Source organism: Oncorhynchus mykiss, chromosome 25, assembly GCF_057628025.1.
Source record: "Oncorhynchus mykiss isolate SJ-2025 chromosome 25, ASM5762802v1, whole genome shotgun sequence".
NCBI classification, from domain to species: Eukaryota; Metazoa; Chordata; class Actinopteri; order Salmoniformes; family Salmonidae; genus Oncorhynchus; species Oncorhynchus mykiss.
Window position 1 is genome coordinate 17,608,363 of NC_143046.1, and position 20,121 is coordinate 17,628,483.

The 20,121-nt window shown below is 45.3% G+C and overlaps 1 protein-coding gene across 9 annotated transcripts in view; it reads right to left on the reverse strand.

Moving 5' to 3' along the window:
- mbnl3 (muscleblind-like splicing regulator 3) overlaps window positions 1-20,121 on the reverse strand; it is an 86,898-nt gene that overhangs the window by 53,165 nt on the left and 13,612 nt on the right. For all 9 annotated transcript variants that reach the window (XM_090220279.1, XM_090220280.1, XM_090220273.1 and 6 more), the window contains exon 2: window positions 1,126-2,439. In XM_090220279.1, coding sequence (XP_090076405.1) covers window positions 1,126-1,308 — 183 coding nt within the window. In that variant the 5' untranslated portion in view covers window positions 1,309-2,439. The remainder of the gene's footprint in view (window positions 1-1,125; window positions 2,440-20,121) is intronic.

Here is a 20,121-nt window from a genome sequence, read left to right on the forward strand (position 1 = left end):
TTATATTTTAAACTACTACTACCCATCAATTGTCCTATTAACAATCACCCATATTAGCAAACTCATTTCACTTCAAACTTCACATTTCTCTAGTATAGGCTACTTATCATAATGAACAATATCAAGAAAATGCCTGGGATAAGTGATCAGTATGATCGTTGTCGATAATGTTTGGTTTATCGTCCCAGCTCTACCTCAGAACTGATTCGTAGATAGCAAGGAAAGGCACAGAGGGTGGGTGTGGTTGAACAGTTCCTGGTCTTGACAAATCTTTTAAAACAGCTTATAAGTCAACTCCCTCTTCACAGGTCCAATATAATATACACTGAGTGTAAAAATCATTAGGAACACTTTCCTAATATTGAGTTGCAACCCCTTTTGCCCTCAGAACAGCCTCAATTCATTGAGGCATGAACTCTACAAGGACTTAAAAGCGTTCCACAGGGATGTTGGCCCATGTTGACTCCAATGCTTCCCACAGTTGTGTCAAGTTGGCTGTATGTCCTTTGGGTGGTGGACCATTCTTAATACACATGGGAAACTGTTGAGCGTTAAAACCCCAGCAACGTTGCAGTTCTTGACACACTCAAACCGGTGCGCCTGGCACCTACTACCAAACCCAGTTCAAAGGCACTTCAATCTTTTGTCTTGCCCATTCACCCTCTGAAAGGCACACACACAATCCATGTCTCAATTGTCTCAAGGCTTAACAAATACTTATTTAACCTGTCTCCTCCCCTTCATCTACACTGCTTGAAGTGGATTTAACAAGGGGCGTCAATAAGGGATCATAGCGGTCACCTGGATTCACCTTGTCAGTCTACATCATGGAAAGAACAGGTGTTCTTCATGTTTTGTAAACTCATTCACAAAATGTAAAAACTATTGTCTATTACTAATCCCTTAGTAGGCTAGTTGATGAATTTCAAAAACGATTTACAGGTTGGTTGTGTGGTGTGTGTCTGAGAGAGAGTGTTTTCCCTTACCTTATTGTCAGACAGTGCCTGCTGTGTGTGTGTGTGTGTGTGTGTGTGTGTGTGTGTGTGTGTGTGTGTGTGTGTGTGTGTGTGTGTGTGTGTGTGTGTGTGTGTGTGTGTGTGTGTTGTTTGTGATGCTGACTGTTACCTTGAGTGAGTCGAAGCAGGCGATGACTCTGCCATTGTCCACGTGGCAGCTCCTGGCTGGGTGGGCGAACTTACACTCAGCGTCCGAGCGGGAGCAGGTACCCCTCTGAAACTCTCGACACACCTCTAGGGTCAACCACTTAGTGTCCCGGCCCATGGCCATACTTCCCATATTGACTGCCATTACAGCCCCTCGGGACAAGAAGGGGCAAGTGGATAAAGGAGTAGGGTCTAGGGTTGGACACAATCGGGACTTAGTGCACAAACAAAAAGCCCTGATGCAGACGAAAATAAATTGGAAACTCCTTGGCAAGACAAGAGGAGATGAGTGCGTGAAATTAAATGAAAGACTTCGTTATACTGGATACAATGAATAAGCTGGTCTTTTGAAATGACTTTGAGTTTCTGGGTATGGAGGCTGGAGTAGTGGGTTTTCTTGGGTACGGTGCAGATCCCTGATCCACTGACGATGGGATGAGTTCTCAGAGATAGAGGTGAGCAGAGGCCAGCTCTGTCTCATAGAAAAAGGACGAAATTGGGGGACCTTACTCTGGCATGCTGAGATATATAGTTCAGACATGCATTGTCCTAGAGAGAGGCCTTCCAATGACAGCTTCCTCTTCGTATGTCCGTCAGTGTGTCTGTCTCTGTCTTGCGCGCGCTGGTCACTCCATTCTTCAGACAGAAACCCCAAAACCACCCCAAATATCCAGAACTGTGACACGGCTTCTGTAGCGTTTAGTATGGCTGGTCAGGCTGTTTAGAAAAAGGAAAGATAAAAAAGCAGAAGCTTATCGACCAGTGTCCTTGTATTGATGACGAGGTGGAGGCTGGGGGGAGGTGGAGGCTGGGGTGAGGTGGAGGCTGAGGGGAGGTGGAGGCTGGGGGGAGGTGGAGGCTGAGGGGAGGTGGGCGGATTGCAGATCAGCAGCAGGACGGAATGACTCTCTGGCTGTCAGGGTCACATATAGCCTCATTCAAGGCCAAACACACACAAATAAACACACACACAGTGCTGTGCTTTGCTCTACTCTCACCTAGCAGGGCCAGGAGCCTGTCCTATGCAGACAGCAGCAGTACACAGAGGCAGCAGGCCACCAGCCAGCCAAACACTCCAGACCAGAACGTCAGGCACCCACTCACAGTCTTCTTAGGCACTTTGGAGTTCCACTTCCTCCTCTTATTTTAGTCTCTTTCTCATCCCTCCTTCTCCACGTTTCTTCCTTCCCTGGCTGTCTCTTGTCGTTTATCCTTCCGTCTTCGTCATCCTCTTTATTGACCTCTTCATGTGGCTGCCCCTGCCGTAAAAACCTGTCTTTAGGTTGCAAGAAGAGACAGATGATCAAAATTAGTCAGCAGTCGGTTTAAAATAATAAAATAAAAAATCAATTGCAGAAAAGGGTTCCATGAAAAGCAGGCATCCTGAATGTAGAATATAACTGCATTAGAATCCAACCTACACTGTCAACTTACAACAGAAACCTATAGAGTCTAACTGGGTGATGAGGTCATGAGGTGAAAGAGAGACACACAGATAGAGCAGACGGAGAGGGAGGCTAGTAGGGAGGCTACAATGCACAGGAAAGGACAAGCAATGTCTTAATTAAGAGATACAAGGAGATAGAGGGAGGGATAGAGGGAGGGATAAAGGGAGGGAGTGAGAGAGACTGAGGGAGGGATAGAGGGAGGGATAAAGGGAGCGATAGAGAGAGGGAGGGATAACGGGAAGGATGGAGGGAGTGATAGAGAGAGGGAGTGATAGAGAGAGGGAGGGAGAAAGAGGGGGAGAAAGAGGGAGGGAACAAAGAGAAAGCTAGCAAGAAAGAGATGTCCCTTTAAGTCACATGAGCTTTGCAGAGCTGAATGTAATTGACCAACTTGACATGAATCATGCTGCGATGTGTGCTGAAAATGAGGCCGCCACAGGCTGGCCGGCTGAAACTGCCGATCCCCACCAGCAGTCTGTCTGCTGCCGTCGCAGACAGTTATGAATATATAGAGGGGAAGGGAGTGATGAGGAAAAGAGAGAAAGAGCATTTCTCCACAACTGTAGCTGCAGTGAGGCCACAGCCAATCAGCTTGAGCCTTGCAGGCAGGCAAAGAAAGTGGCTTACCAATGAGGATAGAGGTTGCATATCGACCCCACCCCATCCATCCTTGTTCCTCCCTCCCTGCCTGCCTCTTTCCTCTGGCACAGCCTGTCATGTCTGAGCCTCATTCATTTTTTATTTGACCTTTATTTAACTAGGCAAGTCAGTTAAGAACAAATTCTTATTTACAATGACGGCCTAGGAACAGTGGGTTAACTGCCTTGTTCAGGGGCAGGACGACAGATTTTTACCTCGTCGGCTCGGGGATTTGATCTAGCAACCTTTCATTTACTGGTCCAACGCTCTAACCACTAGGCTACCTGCCGCCCCATGCCAGGATTTAAAGAGGAGAATAAAGAATGTCTGACTCTAAAGTCCTCTCTTTCTCTCACTCTGCACCTGTGTCCTGCTCAAACCGAGGGCATCACTGCAGTGTCTGACTTCCAGAGAGGGAGAAAGAGAGGGATGTGAGAGGTTGATAGCAGAGCTTCTTACTGTATTTCTCCCAGTGAGGTGTGGTAAGGCAGGGTTAAGTGTGAGCGAGGGATGGGGGGCTTAATATAACAAGGACTAAATCTGGTGAAAGTGATTGTCTTTCGACACCTTGTAGAGTCCATGCCCCAATGAATTGAGGCTATTCTGAGGGCAAAAGTGGGGGGTACTAGGAAGCTTAATGTTTTGTACCCTCAGTGTATATAGTCATTAATAGTGAATGACTTGATAAATTAGGGGTACATCCTAATAAGTAACCCACACCATAAGTCAATGAGCGACACTGTGCAAACATTGGGAACTATTAACCAGAACGTGTACCATGGTTGACTGTAGACATGAGAGGTGAAAACATAACATGAAGGAGGCAGGAATAAAAGAGGTGAAAAGAAAGGAGAAGGGATTGGGGCAGATATTATCGGCAGACACATAGCGACAGACACAGATGGAAGGAGCAGTGGGAGGGTGTCTGTGTGTATAAGAGTGTCTCTGTGTGTATGAGAGTGTCTGTGTGTATGAGAGTGTCTGTGTGTATGAGAGTGTCTCTGTGTGTATGAGAGTGTCTCTGTGTGTATGAGAGTGTCTCTGTGTGTATGAGAGTGTCTGTGTGTATGAGAGTGTCTCTGTGTGTATGAGAGTGTCTGTGTGTATGAGAGTGTCTGTGTGTATGAGAGTGTCTCTGTGTGTATGAGAGTGCGCAGACAGAAAGCCCATTAGGAGAGTCCTGTGGTGGAGGGAGGGGGAGAGAGAGAGAGATGGAGAGAAGAGAGAGAATGGGGAGAAGAGAGAGAATGGGGAGAGAAGAGAGAGAATGGGGAGAAGAGAGAGAATGGGGAGAGAAGAGAGAGAATGGGGAGAGAAGAGAGAGATGGAGAGAAGAGAGAGAATGGGGAGAGAAGAGAGAGAATGGGGAGAGAAGAGAGAGATGGAGAGAAGAGAGAGAATGGGGAGAGAAGAGAGAGAATGGGGAGAGAAGAGAGAGATGGAGAGAAGAGAGAGAATGGGGAGAGAAGAGAGAGAATGGGGAGAGAAGAGAGAGAATGGGGAGAAGAGAGAGAATGGGGAGAAGAGAGAGAATGGGGAGAGAAGAGAGAGAATGGGGAGAGAAGAGAGAGAATGGGGAGAGAAGAGAGAGAATGGGGAGAGATGGGCATTCGAGAGCTTGGGACTACAAGCTTCTATCTGCAAAAAGATGATTCTGAGATAATTGGCTTTAAAGTTCAGAACCCTCATTGGTTTGAATGGTGTTTTTATCTTGTATTCTTTTGAACTTATCAATATGAATCGGGGTACTTAGAGTACTGTATAGGTAGAGAACATTGAATAGAACACGAGCTAATAGTCCCAAGCTCTCCAGTACTTTCCTGCAGACAAATGATCAAACCGCCCTCTAGTGGCCTCATGGGTGGAATGTTATTGATATTTTTCGCAATTTCATAATTAATCAACATTATTTTTAAAGACCAGACAAAAATCTGGAGTTTCTATGTTCTAAAATTGGGCTGCAAACTAAAAATAGAATAATTGTCAACTCTATATCTGACATGGTACAACAGTCTTCTTTTTTTTACACCAATAACCATGTTTATGAGATGCATACTTTTGTTTCAAAGTAGATTTGTTTAATACTACAGAGCAGTGGTGAAAAGTGACACCCAGAAGTACTCGTTACATTCTGAATGCTTAGCAGGACAGGAAAATGGTCCATTCACACACTTATCAAGAGAACATCCATGGTCATCCCTACTGCCTCTGATCTGGCGGACTCACTAAACACACATGCTTTGTTTGTAAATGATGTCTGAGCGTTGAAGTGTTCGAGTGTGCCCCTGGCTATCCATAAATTACAAAAACAAGAAAATGGGTCTGTCTAGTTTGCTTCATATAATGATTTTTAAATGATTTATACTTTTACTTTTGATACATATGTATATTTAAAACCAAATACTTTTAGACCTTTACTCAAGTAGTATTTTACTGTGTGACTTTCACTTTTACTTGAGTCATTTTCTATTAAAGTATCTTTACTTTTATTCAAGTATGATAATTGGGTACTTTTCCACCATTGGTGTGACTCTGATTTAGCCCACTGCAGTATTAAAACACCTTCAGACACAAGAACAAAGGCACACACCTGCAAAAAAAGAGATGAGAGGGTAAGATTGATTGCTTAGGCATGCTTGGCTGTCTCTACCCCTCTCCCTCCTCCACCTCTCATCCTGCTGGTCTGTCTCTCTCTCATCCTCCCCCTCTCATCCTGCTGGTCTGTCTCTCCCTCCTCCTCCACCTCTCATCCTGCTGGTCTGTCTCTCCCTCCTCCTCCTCCACCTCTCATCCTGCTGGTTTGTCTCTCCCTCCTCCTCCACTTCTCATCCTGCTGGTCTGTCTCTCCCTCCTCCTCCACCTCTCATCCTGCTGGTCTGTCTCTCTCTCCTCCTCCCCCTCTCATCCTGCTGGTCTCTCTCCCTCCTCCTCCCCCTCTCATCCTGATGGTCTGTCTCTCCCTCCTCCACCTCTCATCCTGCTGGTCTGTCTCTCCCTCTCATCCTGCTGGTCTGTCTCTCCCTCCTCCTCCACCTCTCATCCTGCTGGTCTGTCTCTTCTCCTCTACCTCTCATACTGCTGGTCTGTCTCTCCCTCCTCCTACACCTCTCATCCTGCTGGTCTGTCTCTCCCTTCTCCTCCTCCTCCACTTCTCATCCTGCTGGTCTGTCTCTCCCTCCTCCTCCTCTACCTCTCATCCTGATGGTCTGTCTCTCACTCCTCCTCCACCTCTCATCCTGCAGGTCTCTCTCCCTCCTCCTCCACCTCTCATCCTGATGGTCTGTCTCTCCCTCGTCCACCTCTCATCCTCCTGGTCTGTCTCTCCCTCCTCCTCCTCTCATCCTGTTGGTCTGTCTCCCCCTCCTCTTCCACATCTCATCATGCTGGTCTCTCTCTCCCTCCTCCTCCACCTCTCATCCTGCTGGTCTGTCTCTCTCTCCTCCTCCTCCACCTCATCCTGCTGGTCTGTCTCTCCCTCCTCCTCCCCCTCCCATCCTGCTGGTCTGTCTCTCCCTCCTCCTCCTCCCATCCTGCTGGTCTGTCTCTCCCTCCTCCTCCTCCACCTCTCATCCTGCTGGTCTGTCTCTCCCTCCACCTCCTTCACCTGTCATCCTGCTGGTGTGTCTCTCCCTCCTCCAAATCTCATCCTGCTGGTCTGTCTCCCCCTCCTCTCATCCTGCTGGTCTGTCTCTCTCTCCTCCTCCTCCACCTCTCATCCTGCTGGTCTGTCTCTCCCTCCTCCTCCCCCTCCCATCCTGCTGGTCTGTCTCTCCCTCCTCCTCCTCCCATCCTGCTGGTCTGTCTCTCCCTCCTCCTCCTCCACCTCTCATCCTGCTGGTCTGTCTCTCCCTCCTCCTCCTCCACCTCTCATCCTGCTGGTCTGTCTCTTCCTCCTCCTCCTCCTGCTGGTCTGTCTCTCCTCCTCCTCCACCTCCTGCTGGTCTGTCTCTCCTCCTCCTCCACCTCTCATCCTGCTGGTCTGTCTCTCCCTCCTCCTCCTCCACCTCTCATCCTGCTGGCCTGTCTCTCCCTATCCTGCATTCAGGCCCATGTCAGCCACAGTCAGGAGCCCCTGCTTACGCAGTGTTTCCACACCTACCTCCCTCAGGGTGCATGCATCCTTGCTCAGCAACGCTGCAACCAACATCATCAAAACCCACAACAGAAAGGGAACACGAGCTGACTCTTGACTGCTCCCTGGCTGGCTTTCCGCAATAGACACCGAACGGCTGCACAGTTTCCACCTGAGCAGTTGATAGGCAGTTAGGGTGGACACTGGCTCTGGCCCAGACTCACAACGGCATTCATTCAGGATCCATACTGCAGACAATCTTCTTGAAGCAGGAACAGAAGGTACTCTGTGACTCTGTGATGGATATTATTCATCCATAAGCAAATTAAGTAACGGAGTACAGTAAAGCAGAGAACGAACTATACCTTCAGTACCAGAAAAGTCTGGAGTTGGTGCCACATCTAAAACAGCAGCCACTGACTGGGCTCATGATTCCCTCAATTCACCCAGCCAGCACACCAGGGGACTAATCAGGACAACAGTGTTGAATAATTGAACATAAGTACATAAGCCACATATCCAAGCCCTTTCCAGCAGCATGCTGTATAAATGCAGATAGCATTACTACAAGTCTGAATTTGAATTGAGGTCTAATTGCTCCAGTGGCTGAGTGACTGTGAGGAGTGAGGCGCTGCAGAGCAGGAGAAAACAGGAGAAAAGAAGAAATGGAGAGAGGAGAAAGGGCGGAAAGCAGTAAAGAGGAGAGTAGTAAAGAGGAGAGAGGAGAAAGGAGGAGAGGAGTAGAGGGGAGGAGTAAAGAGGGAGGAGTAAAGAGGAGGAGTAAAGAGGAGAGGAGTAGAGGAGAGGAGTAAAGAGGGGAGGAGTAAAGAGGGGAGGAGGAAAGAGGGGAGGAGTAAAGAGGGGAGGAGGAAAGAGGAGAGGAGAGGAGTAAAGAGGGAAGGAGTAAAGAGGAGAGGAGTAAAGAGGAGAGGAGTAAAGAGGGGAGGAGTAAAGAGGGGAGGAGGAAAGAGGAGAGGAGGAAAGAGGAGAGGTGAGGAGTAAAGAGGGGAGGAGGAAAGAGGAGAGGAGTAAAGAGGGGAGGAGTAAAGAGGGAGGAGTAAAGAGGGAGGAGTAAAGAGGGAGTAGAGGGGAGGAGTAAAGAGGGAGGAGTAAAGAGGAGAGGAGGAAAGAGGAGAGGAGAGGAGTAAAGAAGAGAGGAGTAAAGAGGGGAGGAGTAAAGAGGAGAGGAGTAAAGAGGGGAGGAGTAAAGAGAAGAGGAGTAAAGAGGGGAGGAGAGGAGTAAAGAGGGGAGGAGTAAAGAGGGGAGGAGGAAACAGGAGAGGAGTAAAGAGGAGAGGAGTAAAGATGAGAGGAGTAAAGAGGAGAGGAGTAAAGAGGAGAGAGGAGTAAAGAGGAGAGGAGTAAAGAGGAGAGGAGTAAAGAGGAGAGAGGAGTAGAGGGGAGAAGTAAAGAGGGAGGAGTAAAGAGGGGAGGAGTAAAGAGGAGAGTAGTAAAGAGGAGAGGAGTAAAGAGGGGAGGATTAAAGAGGGGAGGAGTAAAGAGGGAGGAGTAAAGAGGGAGGAGTAAAGAGGGGATGAGTAAAGAGGGGAGGAGTAAAGAGGAGAGTAGTAAAGAGGGGAGGAGTAAAGAGGAGAGGAGTAAAGAGGGGAGGAGTAAAGAGGGAGGAGTAAAGGAGAGGAGAGGAGTAAAGAGGAGGGGAGGAAAGAGGAGAGGAGTAAAGAGGAGAGGAGTAAAGAGGGGAGGAGTAAAGAGGAGAGGAGTAAAGAGGAGAGGAGAAAAGAGGAGAGGAGTAAAGAGGAGAGGAGAAAAGAGGAGAGGAGTAAAGAGGGGAGGAGTAAAGAGGAGATGACAAAGGAGGAGAGGAGTAGAGGGGAGGAGTAAAGAGGAGAGGATTAAAGAGGGGAGGAGTAAAGAGGAGAGGAGTAAAGAGGAGAGGAGTAAAGAGGGGAGGAGTAAAGAGGAGAGGAGTAAAGAGGAGAGGAGTAAAGAGGAGATGAGTAAAGAGGAGAGGAGTAAAGAGGGGAGGAGTAAAGAGAGAGGAGAAAAGATGAGAGGAGTAAAGAGGAGAGGAGTAAAGAGGGGGAGGAGTAAAGAGGAGAGAGGAGAAAAGAGGAGATGAGTAAAGAGGATGAGTAAAGAAGGGAGGAGTAAAGAGGAGATGAGTAAAGAGGAGAGGAGTAAAGAGGAGAGGAGTAAAGAGGAGAGAGGAGAAAAGAGGAGAGAGGAGAAAAGAGGGGAGGAGTAGAGGGGAGGAGTAAAGAGGAGAGGAGTAAAGAGGGGAGGAGTAAAGGGGGGAGGAGAGGAGTAAAGAGGAGAGGAGTAAAGAGAGGAGAAAAGAGGAGAGAAAGATGGGTGGAACATGAGAGGAGGGAGAAACGTTGCAGGAGTGGCTGTAAATGAGAGGCGGACTGAGACAAAGAGGGAGAAGAGAATGCATATTGACTAGAGGTTGATAGATTATGATTTTTCAATGACAATACCGAGACCGATTATTAGAGGACAAAAAAAAAGCCGATACCGATTAATCGGCCGATTTTTAAAATGTATTTGTAATAATGACAATTACAACAATACTGAATGAACACTTATTTTAACTTAATATAATACATCAATATAATCAATTTAGCCTCAAATAAATAATGAAACATGTTCAATTTGGTTTAAATAATGCAAAAACAAAGTGTTGGAGAAGAAAGTAAAAGTGCAATATGTGCCATGTAAGAAAGCTAATGTTTAAGTTCCTTGCTCAGAACATGCGAACATATGAAAGCTGGTGGTTCCTTTTAACATGAGTCTTCAATATTCCCAGGTAAAAAGTTTTAGGTTGTAGTTATTATAGGAATTATAGGACTATTTCTCTCTATACCATTTGTATTTCATGTACCTTTGACTATTAGATGTTCTTATAGGTCCTATAGTATTGCCAGTGTAACAGTATAGCTTCCGTACCTCTCCTCGCTCCTACCTGGGCTCGAACCAGGAACACAACGACAACAGCCACCCTCGAAGCAGCGTTACCCATGCAGAGCAAGGGGAACAACTACTCCAAGTCTCAGAGCAAGTGATGTTTGAAACGCTATTAGCGCGCACCCCGCTAACTAGCTAGCCATTTCACATCGGTTACACCAGCCTAATCTCGGGAGTTGATAGGCTTGAAGTCATAAACAGCAGAGCTGCTGGCAAAACACACGAAAGTGCTGTTTGAATGAATGCTTATGAGCCTGCTGGTGCCTACCATCGCTCAGTCAGACTGCTCAATCAAATCATAGACTTAGTTATAACATAATATGGTCGAATCCGGAAACTATCATCTCGAAAACAATTCTTTCAGTGAAATACGGAACCGTTCTGTATTTTATCTAACGGGTGGCATCCATCAGTCTAAATATTCCTGTTACATTGCACAACCTTCAATGTTATGTCATAATTACGTAAAATTCTGGCAAATTAGTTCGCAATGAGCCAGGCGGCCCAAACTGTTGCATATACCCTGACTCTGCGTTCAATGAACGCAAGAGAAGTGACACAATTTCACCTGTTTAATATTGCCTGCTAACCTGGATTTATATTAGCTAAATATGCAGGTTTAAAAATATATACTTCTGTGTATTGATTTTAAGAAAGGCATTGGTGTTTAAGGTTAGGTACATGTTGGAGAAACGACAGTCCTTTTTTGCGAATGCGCACTGCATTGATTATATGCCACGCAGGACACGCTAGATAAACTAGTAATATCATCAACCATGTGTAGTTATAACTAGTGATTATGATTAAGTTTAATGCTAGCTAGCAACTTACCTTGGCTTCTTACTGCATTCGTGTAACAGGCGGGCTTCTCGTGAGGCAGGTGGTTAGAGCATTGGACTAGTTAACCGTAAGGTTGCGAGATTGAATCCCCGAGCTGACAAGGTAAAAATCTGTCGTTCTGCCCCTGAACAAGGCAGTTACCCCACCGTTCCTAGGCCGTCATTGAAAATAAGAATGTGTTGTTAACCAAGTTGCCTAGTTAAATAAAGATGTAAAAAATTACATCCAAAATGACCGATTTCCGATTGTTACGAAAACTTGAAATCAGCCCTAATTAAATCGGCAATTCCGATTAATCGGTCGACCTCTAATATTGACTCTAAAAGGTCAGCCAGCCTGTTCCACACACACCTACTGCCGCTGTGTCCTTCAAGAATACTGAGTGGATTTGATAAGGTGAATAAGGAAATATGGAGTTGACTGTATGTGTTTGTGTGTGTGTGCGTGCGTGCGTTTGTGTGACCATGAGACAGACAATGTAAGATTGAGGATGTAATAAAAAAAATAAAAAAAATTAAACGTCCTCTCACTGTCAACTGCGTTTATTTTCAGCAAACTTAACATGTGTAAATATTTGAATGAACATAGCAAGATTCAAAAACTGAGACTGTACCACAGACATGTGACTAACAGAAATTGAATAATGTGTCCCTGAAGAAAGGGGTGTGGGTGTCAAAATCAAAAGTAACAGTCAGTATCTGGTGTGGCCACCAGCTGCGTTAAGTACTGCAGTGCATCTCCTCCTCATGGACTGCACCAGATTTGCTAAGTTCTTGCTGTGAGATGTTACCCCACTCTTCCACCAAGGCACCTGCAAGTTCCCGTACATTTCTGTGGGGAATGGCCCTAGCCCTCACCCTCTGATCCAACAGGTCCCAGACGTGCTCAATGGGATTGAGATCCGGGCTCTTCGCTGCCATGGCAGAACACTGACATTCCTGTCTTGCAGGAAATCACGCACAGAACGAGCAGTATGGCTGGTGGCATTGTCATGCTGGAGGGTCATGTCAGGATGTGCCTGCAGGAAGGGCACCACATGAGGGAGGAGGATGTCTTCCCTGTAATGCACAGCGTTGCAATTGCCTGCAATGACAACAAGCTCAGTCCGATGATACTGTGACACAGCGCCCCAGACCATGACCGACCCTCCACCTCCAAATCAATCCCGCTCCAGAGTACAGACCTCGGCATAATGCTCATTCCTTCGACGATAAATGCAAATCCGACCATCACCCCTGGTGAGACAAAACCGCGTCTCGTCAGTCCTGTCTGGTCCAGCGACGGTGGGTTTGAGCCCATAGGCGACGTTGTTGGTGGTGATGTCTGGTGAGGACTTGCCTTACAGGCCTACAAGCCCTCAGTCCAGCCTCTCTCAGACTATTGCAGACTGTCTGAGCACTGATGGAGGAATTGTGCGTTCCTGGTGTAACTCGAGCAGTTGTTGCCATCCTGTACCTGTCCTCCAGGTGTGATGTTCGGATGTACCGATCCTGTGCAGGTGTTGTTATATGTGGTCTGCCACTGCGAGGACGATCACTGCGAGGACGATCCTGTCTCCCTGTAGCTCTGTCTTAGGCGTCTCACAGTATGGACATTGCAATTTATTGCCCTGACACATCTGCAGTCCTCATTCCTCATTCAAGCAGATGAGCAGGGACCCTGGGCATCTTTCTTTTGGCATTTTTCAGTCAGTAGAAAGGCCTCTTTAGCGTCCTAAGTTTTTATAACTGTGACCTTAATTGCCTACCGTCTCTGTAAGCTGTTAGTGTCTTAACGACCGTTCCACAGGTGTATGTTCATTGATTATTTATGGTTCATTGAACAAGCATGGGAAACAGTGTTTAAACCCTTTACAATGAAGATCTGTGAAGTTATTTGTCCTGAAAAAGTCCTGAAAAAGGGACATTTCTTTTTTTGCTGAGTTTATATATGCATGCATTGTTCAAAACAATGTTATAATTCTATTTCAGGAGAGTTGAGGTTGAGTGACGGGTTAATATTCATCATGTAAGAAGAAATGAATAGGGTCTAAATGCATCAAACAAAACCTGGTCAGTGGCAAGGCTCTGTCTGTGTGTGCAAACATAAAACCATGTAGTCTAGATAGACGACTATAAAAAGCCACTTCCTGGTATCTCATAACCTTTTGGCTGAGGCATTAGTTCCTGTGTAAACATTAACCCTGACCTGATCTAACATCAGCTACATTTGAGTCTGAAGGCTACAGGAACAAACATAACACAATACATTTAGGGTTGCACATTTTGGGGAATATTCAACAGGTGGAAACTCTCTGTGGGAATTAATGGGAATATATGGGAATTAATATTAATACCATTAAATGTAGATGTTTTTTTGCATTGGATATATTTCCCATATCATATGGAGAAAGATAAATTAACATGTTACCTTATCATAAGTACACATACTTGCAAATGACTAAATCCAATAGAAAGAAAAAAAAATGTAGTTATGAATTGAACTTTAATTAAATGAGTTGACTCTTCACATGGGATGATTTTACTGAACAACAAAATAAAGGGAATATTGAATGATCCTCAATGTTTCATTGCATCTCCCAAAACTGTTTTCAACATACATCTGTAAAATTATAGTCTAGAAACTAAAGCTTTGGTTGTCTTCCTCTCAGGCTTCCATGTCTTCTCCCTGAACCCCCTTAATGTCCACCTTTTGAACATCAAACTCTGAGGCCTCATCGTCACTGTCACTTTCCAACCTTGAATCGTTGTCAGGCTCAAAAAGCCTCAAATTTGCCCGGATGTCCACCAATTTTTCAACCCTTGCATTGGTCAGCCTGTTGCGTGCTTTTGTGTGTGTGTTCCCAAACAAGAACCGGTTTTCCTCTGAGGCGGCTGATAATGGTGGGATTTGGAGGATGATGAAGGCAACAGGGGAAAGAGCCTCAGATCCACAAAGTCCCTTCCACCAGGTGGCTGATGAGATATGTTGGCACGACTGCCATATTGCATCTCCATCCCAAAGCCCTTGCTTGGAAGTGTACTTCGCCAGACTGCCAAGAAATTTGCCCTCATCCAGGCCAAAGTGGCGAGACACGGTAGTGACGACACCATAGGCCTTGTTGATCTCTGCGCCAGACAGGTGGCTCTTGCCAGCATTACTTGGGGTCCAACATGTACACTGTGGCATGGATGGGCTTCAGGCAGAAATCTTCACGCTTTTTGATGTATTTCAGAACTGCAGTTTCCTCTGCTTGGAGCAACAGTGAAGTGGGCAGGGCAGTACAGATTTTTTCTCTCACATCTTCAAGCAGAGTCTGAACATCAGACAGGATGGCATCGTCTCCCTCAGTCCGTGCATTGCCTACTGCTATAGGTTTTAGGAGTTTCAGACTGCTTACCACTCTGTCCCGAAATACATCATCCAGGAGGATTCTCTTAATGGCGCTGACCATGTCGGCAGACTGTGATATGGCCATTTCTTGGAGAGACTCTTTCCCCTCCAGGAGACTGTCAAACATGATGACAACACCATCCCGATGGGTGTTGCTGGGCAGCTTCAATGTGGTGCTCTTATTCATCTCACCTTGCTTGGTGAAGTAGATTGAAGGCTCTTTTGTAGAATGTATCCATTGTTTTCAGTGCCATGATGTCCTTGAGGAGCAGATTCAATGCATCAGCAGCACAGCCAATGGGTGTGACGTGATGGTAGGACTCCTCCACTTTAGAACAAGCAGCCTTCATGTTCGCAGCATTGTCTGTCACCGGTGGAAATACCTTCTGTGGTCCAAGGTCATTGATGACTGCCTTCAGCTCATTTGCAATGCAGAAACCGGTGTGTCTGTTGTCTCTTTTGTCTGTGCTCTTGTAGAATACTGGTTGAGGGGTGGAGATGATGTAGTTAACTATTCCTTGCCCACGAACATTCGACCACCCATCAGAGATGATTGCAATACAGTCTGCTTTCTCTATGATTTGCTTGACCTTCACTTGAACTCTGTTGAACTCTGCATCCAGCAAATGAGTAGATAAAGCATGTCTGTTTGGAGGGGTGTATACTGGGCGAAGAACATTCAGAAATATCTTCCAATACACATTGCCTGTGAGCATCAGAGGTGAACCAGTTGCATTCACAGCTCAAACAAGACATTCATCAGCATTTCTCTGACTACGTTCCTCCATTGAGTGAAAAAAACTTCTGATTCCAGGAGGACGATGAGCTGTTGCTATCGATACGGTGTCTGATTCATCATTTTCACCTCTAATAGAAGTAGAGGGACTTTTGCCAGAGGTTGCTTGTTGTGAGCGCTGAGGAAACTTCATGCACCTGGCCAGATGATTCTGCATCTTTGTTGCATTCTTCACATATGATTTGACACAGTATTTGCGTATGTACACAGCCTTTCTTTCTACACTAGCTGCAGTGAAATGTCTCCACACATCAGATAGTGCCCGTGGCATTTTCCTGTAAAGATTAGGAAAAAAATTGTAAAGAAAAACCCAAATACATTTACATGTACAGATAAATAGTTAAGCAGTTAAATTAAACAACTCCTTTCTAGGATAAATGTTTTAAAATGAAACATGTATGGAAACAGGTGAATTAACACTCCTCAGTTAGCAGGCTCAAGCAAGCTGAAACCCAATTGGTAGCAAAAACTACCTAGCAGAAATTGTTAACAGCTAGAAATTATTTAAACACACTTTGCAGTTGGCTACTATTTACTAGTTAACAAAAAATAATGTCATATAAAATATAGTCACCCCACCCAGTATTGTCATCAAAACTTACCAGAAAAAGCATGTAGTCCTTGGCTCAGACAATGTAGTAGCGTGGGCTCAAAAACATCTCATTAGTGTGCAAGATCTTGAGAATCAGCTGTACATGTGATGGAAGAGTGCACTGCACATGTGATAGAAGAATGCACTGTGCGTGCAGAGGGTTGCAATTCCATTGAATTGGGGATAGTTAAACCAAAATATGCCACAAGACCTAGAATTGCCTTATGTGTCACACCCTGACCTTAGAGAGCCATTTTATTTCTCTATTTGGTTAGGTCAGGGTGTGATTTGGGGTGGGCTTTCTATGTTGTTTGTTTCCATGTTTTGGCCGGGTATGGTCCTCAATCAGGGACAGCTGTCTATCATTGTCTCTGATTGGGAATCATACTTAGGCAGCCTTTTTTCCTTTTGGTAGTTGTGGGTAGTTGTCTTCGTTTGTGCATGTATAGCCTTACGGAGCTTCACGTTAGTTTTTTGTTGTATTATTGTTTTGTTGGCGACATTAGCAAAATAAAGAAAAATGTACGCTCACCACGCTGCACCTTGGTCCATTCCATACGACGATCGTGACATTATGTGTATCCCACAAAAAGGTTCTCTGTTATAAGCTAACATTTTTTGATGAATTTAAGCAAATTTACCAAAATTCCTGGGCTTAACTTCCCATAGAACATTTTCGGGGAATATCCGGGAATTTACTGGAAGGTTTCAGACCTTTTGCAAACCTAAATACATTAAACAACAATACAAATATAACACACTACATTAAACAACACACTGGATCAGCGGATAGGTGACCTCTGAACCTGAGATTGCCACATGATTTGCCGCTTGGCCAATCAATAGGTCAATAGGTCAACAAAAGGTTAATATTGAGTTTGATGAAATGTAATTATTGTTTAGGCTAATTATTGTTTAGGCTAGTGATCATGCAGACTTAAGGTGATACTGGTGTGGACACTCTCCCTGGTCCAAGATCCCTTCATGAAGACTTCTTTACATCCTTCATTAGCCTGCTATATTCGTTTTGTTTTTAACGTTTCATTTCCTGTTTTACTATGTACACAATACAGCTTTTAGCTGCTGCCATGTATACTGAAATAAAACTCAACTCAAAAGAGACTATTGAATGGGGCTAGACTGGCTGCTACTGCATTCCCTCCCCACACCTGCAGAGAGAGAGAGAGAGAGAGAGAGGGCAGGCTGCTACTGCATTCTCTCCCCATGCCTGCTGAGAGAGAGGGCAGGCTGCTACTGCATTCCCTCCCCACACCTGCAGAGAGAGAGAGAGAGAGGGCAGGCTGCTACTGCATTCCCTCCCCACACCTGCAGAGAGAGAGGGCAGGCTGCTACTGCATTCCCTCCCCACACCTGCAGAGAGAGAGAGAGAGAGAGAGAGAGAAAGGGCAGGCTGCTACTGCATTCCCTCCCCACACCTGCAGAGAGAGAGAGAGAGAAAGGGCAGGCTGCTACTGCATTCCCTCCCCACACCTGCAGAGAGAGAGAGAGAGAAAGGGCAGGCTGCTACTGCATTCCCTCCCCACACCTGCAGAGAGAGAGAGAGAGAGAAAGGGCAGGCTGCTACTGCATTCCCTCCCCACACCTGCAGAGAGAGAGAGAGAGAGAGAGGGCAGGCTGCTACTGCATTCCCTCCCCATGCCTGCTGAGAGAGAGAGAATTTCTGTGAGTGTAATGTTTACTGTTCATTTTTATAATTTATTTGACTTTTGTTTATCATCGACTTCACTTGCTTTTGCAAAGTTAACATTGTTTACCATGCCAATAAAACCCTTAAATTGAAATTGAATTGAGAGAGAGAGGGAGAAGGCAGGCTGCCTCTCCACACCTGCTGAGAGAGAGGGGGGGGGGAACTCCAGGAGTCACCAGGTAGAGGTCAGGGTAGGTGGGACAGAGGCTGTGTCCCAAATGACACCCTTTTTCTTATACATACTGTGTAGGACTCTGGTCAAAAGTACCGCACTATATAGGGAATAAGGTGCCATTTACACAGGCAGCACAATTCTGATATATTTTTTAATTAATTGGTCTTTTGACCAATCAGATCAGCTCTTTTGCCAATAATTGGGCAAAACATCAGAATTTGTCTGCCTGTGTCAATGTAGCCTATGGGACACAGCCAGAGAGGGGGAAGGCTGGCTGTTGTTGACTCCAGCGCACTGCGTCATGTCCATCCTCAAAGATGGAGCACCACTACACTACGTAACAAGGTAACCTTCATAGCAGGAAGCTGATGTCTCCAGAATTGATTATGGGAACGCAGTACTTGGGGGCCTGCCTGCAAATTCAATTCATAAACTAGATGGCGCCGATGGAGAAGGGTGACATCTTACGAGTTTCAACCCGACTTTGCTATTTAGTGACTTTTTCCATGTTTATCCTTACTTTTTTGTACAGAAAGTTAAAACTTCTTAGGGCTAGGGTCCTTTTTTCTCCACTTCCTGTCTGAATGACGTGCCCAAAGTAAACTGCCTGTTGCTCAGGCCCTGAAGCCAGGATATGCATATCATTGGTACCATTGGAAGGAAAACACTTTGAAGTTTGTATAAATGTTAAAATAATGTAGGAGACTGTAACACAATAGATATGGTAGAAGAAAATCCAAAGTTCAACCAATTGGAATTCACTTTTTTTTTGGAGTGCCCATGCTCTTACAATTGAAAGTATAGGGGCATAATGAATTCTAGCTCCCAAGATGCAATTCCGATGGCTTCCATAGGGTGCCAGCAGTTTATGTTCAAGGTTCCAGGCTTGTAACTTCCAAAACGAATAAGAAATATGAGTTTTAGTACAAGGACACAGTCTTGGAAATTTGTGTTTGGGCGCGCGATGAAGACAAGACACACATGCTAATATCAGTTTCCTATTGAACATACTTCTTTCCGTAAGAAATATTATAGTTTGATTACATTTTAGGGTATCTGAGGAGTCAATAGAAATGTATTTTGACTTGTTTTGACAAAGTTTAGCGGTAGATTTTCCTTTCTCTGCAAATTGAACGAGTGGATTACTCAAATCGATGGCGCCAACTAAACAGACCTTTTGGGATATAAAGAAGGATTTTATCTAACAAAATGACACTACATGTTATAGCTGGGACCTTTTTGGATGACAAATCAGAGGAAGATTTTTAAAAAGTAAGTGAATATTTAATCGCTATTTGTGAATTTATGAAACCTGTGCCGGTGGAAAAATATTTTGATGTGGGGTGCCGTCCTCAAACAATCGCATGGCATGCTTTCGCTCTAATGGCTACTGTAAATAGGGCAGTGCAGTTAGATTAACAATAATTTAAGCTTTCAACCGATATAAAGACACTTGTATGTACCTAAATGTTTAATATCCATAATTTTAATGATTATCTATTTGAAGTTGTCCCGCTAGCGGGACGCCTAGCCCTATTAATACTTGACGGCCAAGACAGTTCTAACCTCGATTTCGACTTCAAATCCGACTTAGACTAAACTGTTCCCTTGTTCATACACTATTCATTTGTTTAACTTCACCAAAACGCTGTGGGCATCGATGCTGCAGACGAGCCGGCATCCTTGTGTCACTGAGACAAAGAGAATATCCCCCCATCCTATTGGCAAATGTCCAGTCACTCGAGAATAAGATGGTTGGGATTCGTTCAAGAGTCTCCAATCAGAGAGAGTTGAAAAGCTGCAAAATGATATGCCTTGCAGAGATGTGGCTCAGTGAACTCAGTGGTTTCTCCATGTAGCAGCACGATCGGACGAAGGCAGCCTCGAGCAAGTCCAAGGGGGGAGGGGTGTGCCTCTTCATAAACAACAACTGGTGTGCTGCGTTCAGTGTGAAGGAAATCTCTAGCTTTTTATTCCCTGATATAGAACACCTCATGGTAAACTGCAGAACCTTTAATCTACCTGATATAAAACACCTCATGCATGATAAGCTGCAGACACTTATCTACCAAGAGAGTAATGATCACAACTGTCTCCATCCCTCCACAAGCCAACACCACTTTGGCACTCAATGAACTATATGAGGCCATAAACAAAGAAGAAACCACTCACCCAGAGCCAGTGTTTCTGGTGGGCAGAGACTTTAACACGGGGAGAATTAAAACCGTTCTCTCACTTTTATCAACATGTCTCCTGCGCAAAAAATGTAGACCACTTTAATTCTACCGACAGAAACGGTTCACCCTCGTCCTCCCTTCTGCAAATTTGACCATGACTCTATTCTCTTGCTTCCTGTTTACGAACTAAAATGCAAACAGGAAGTACCAG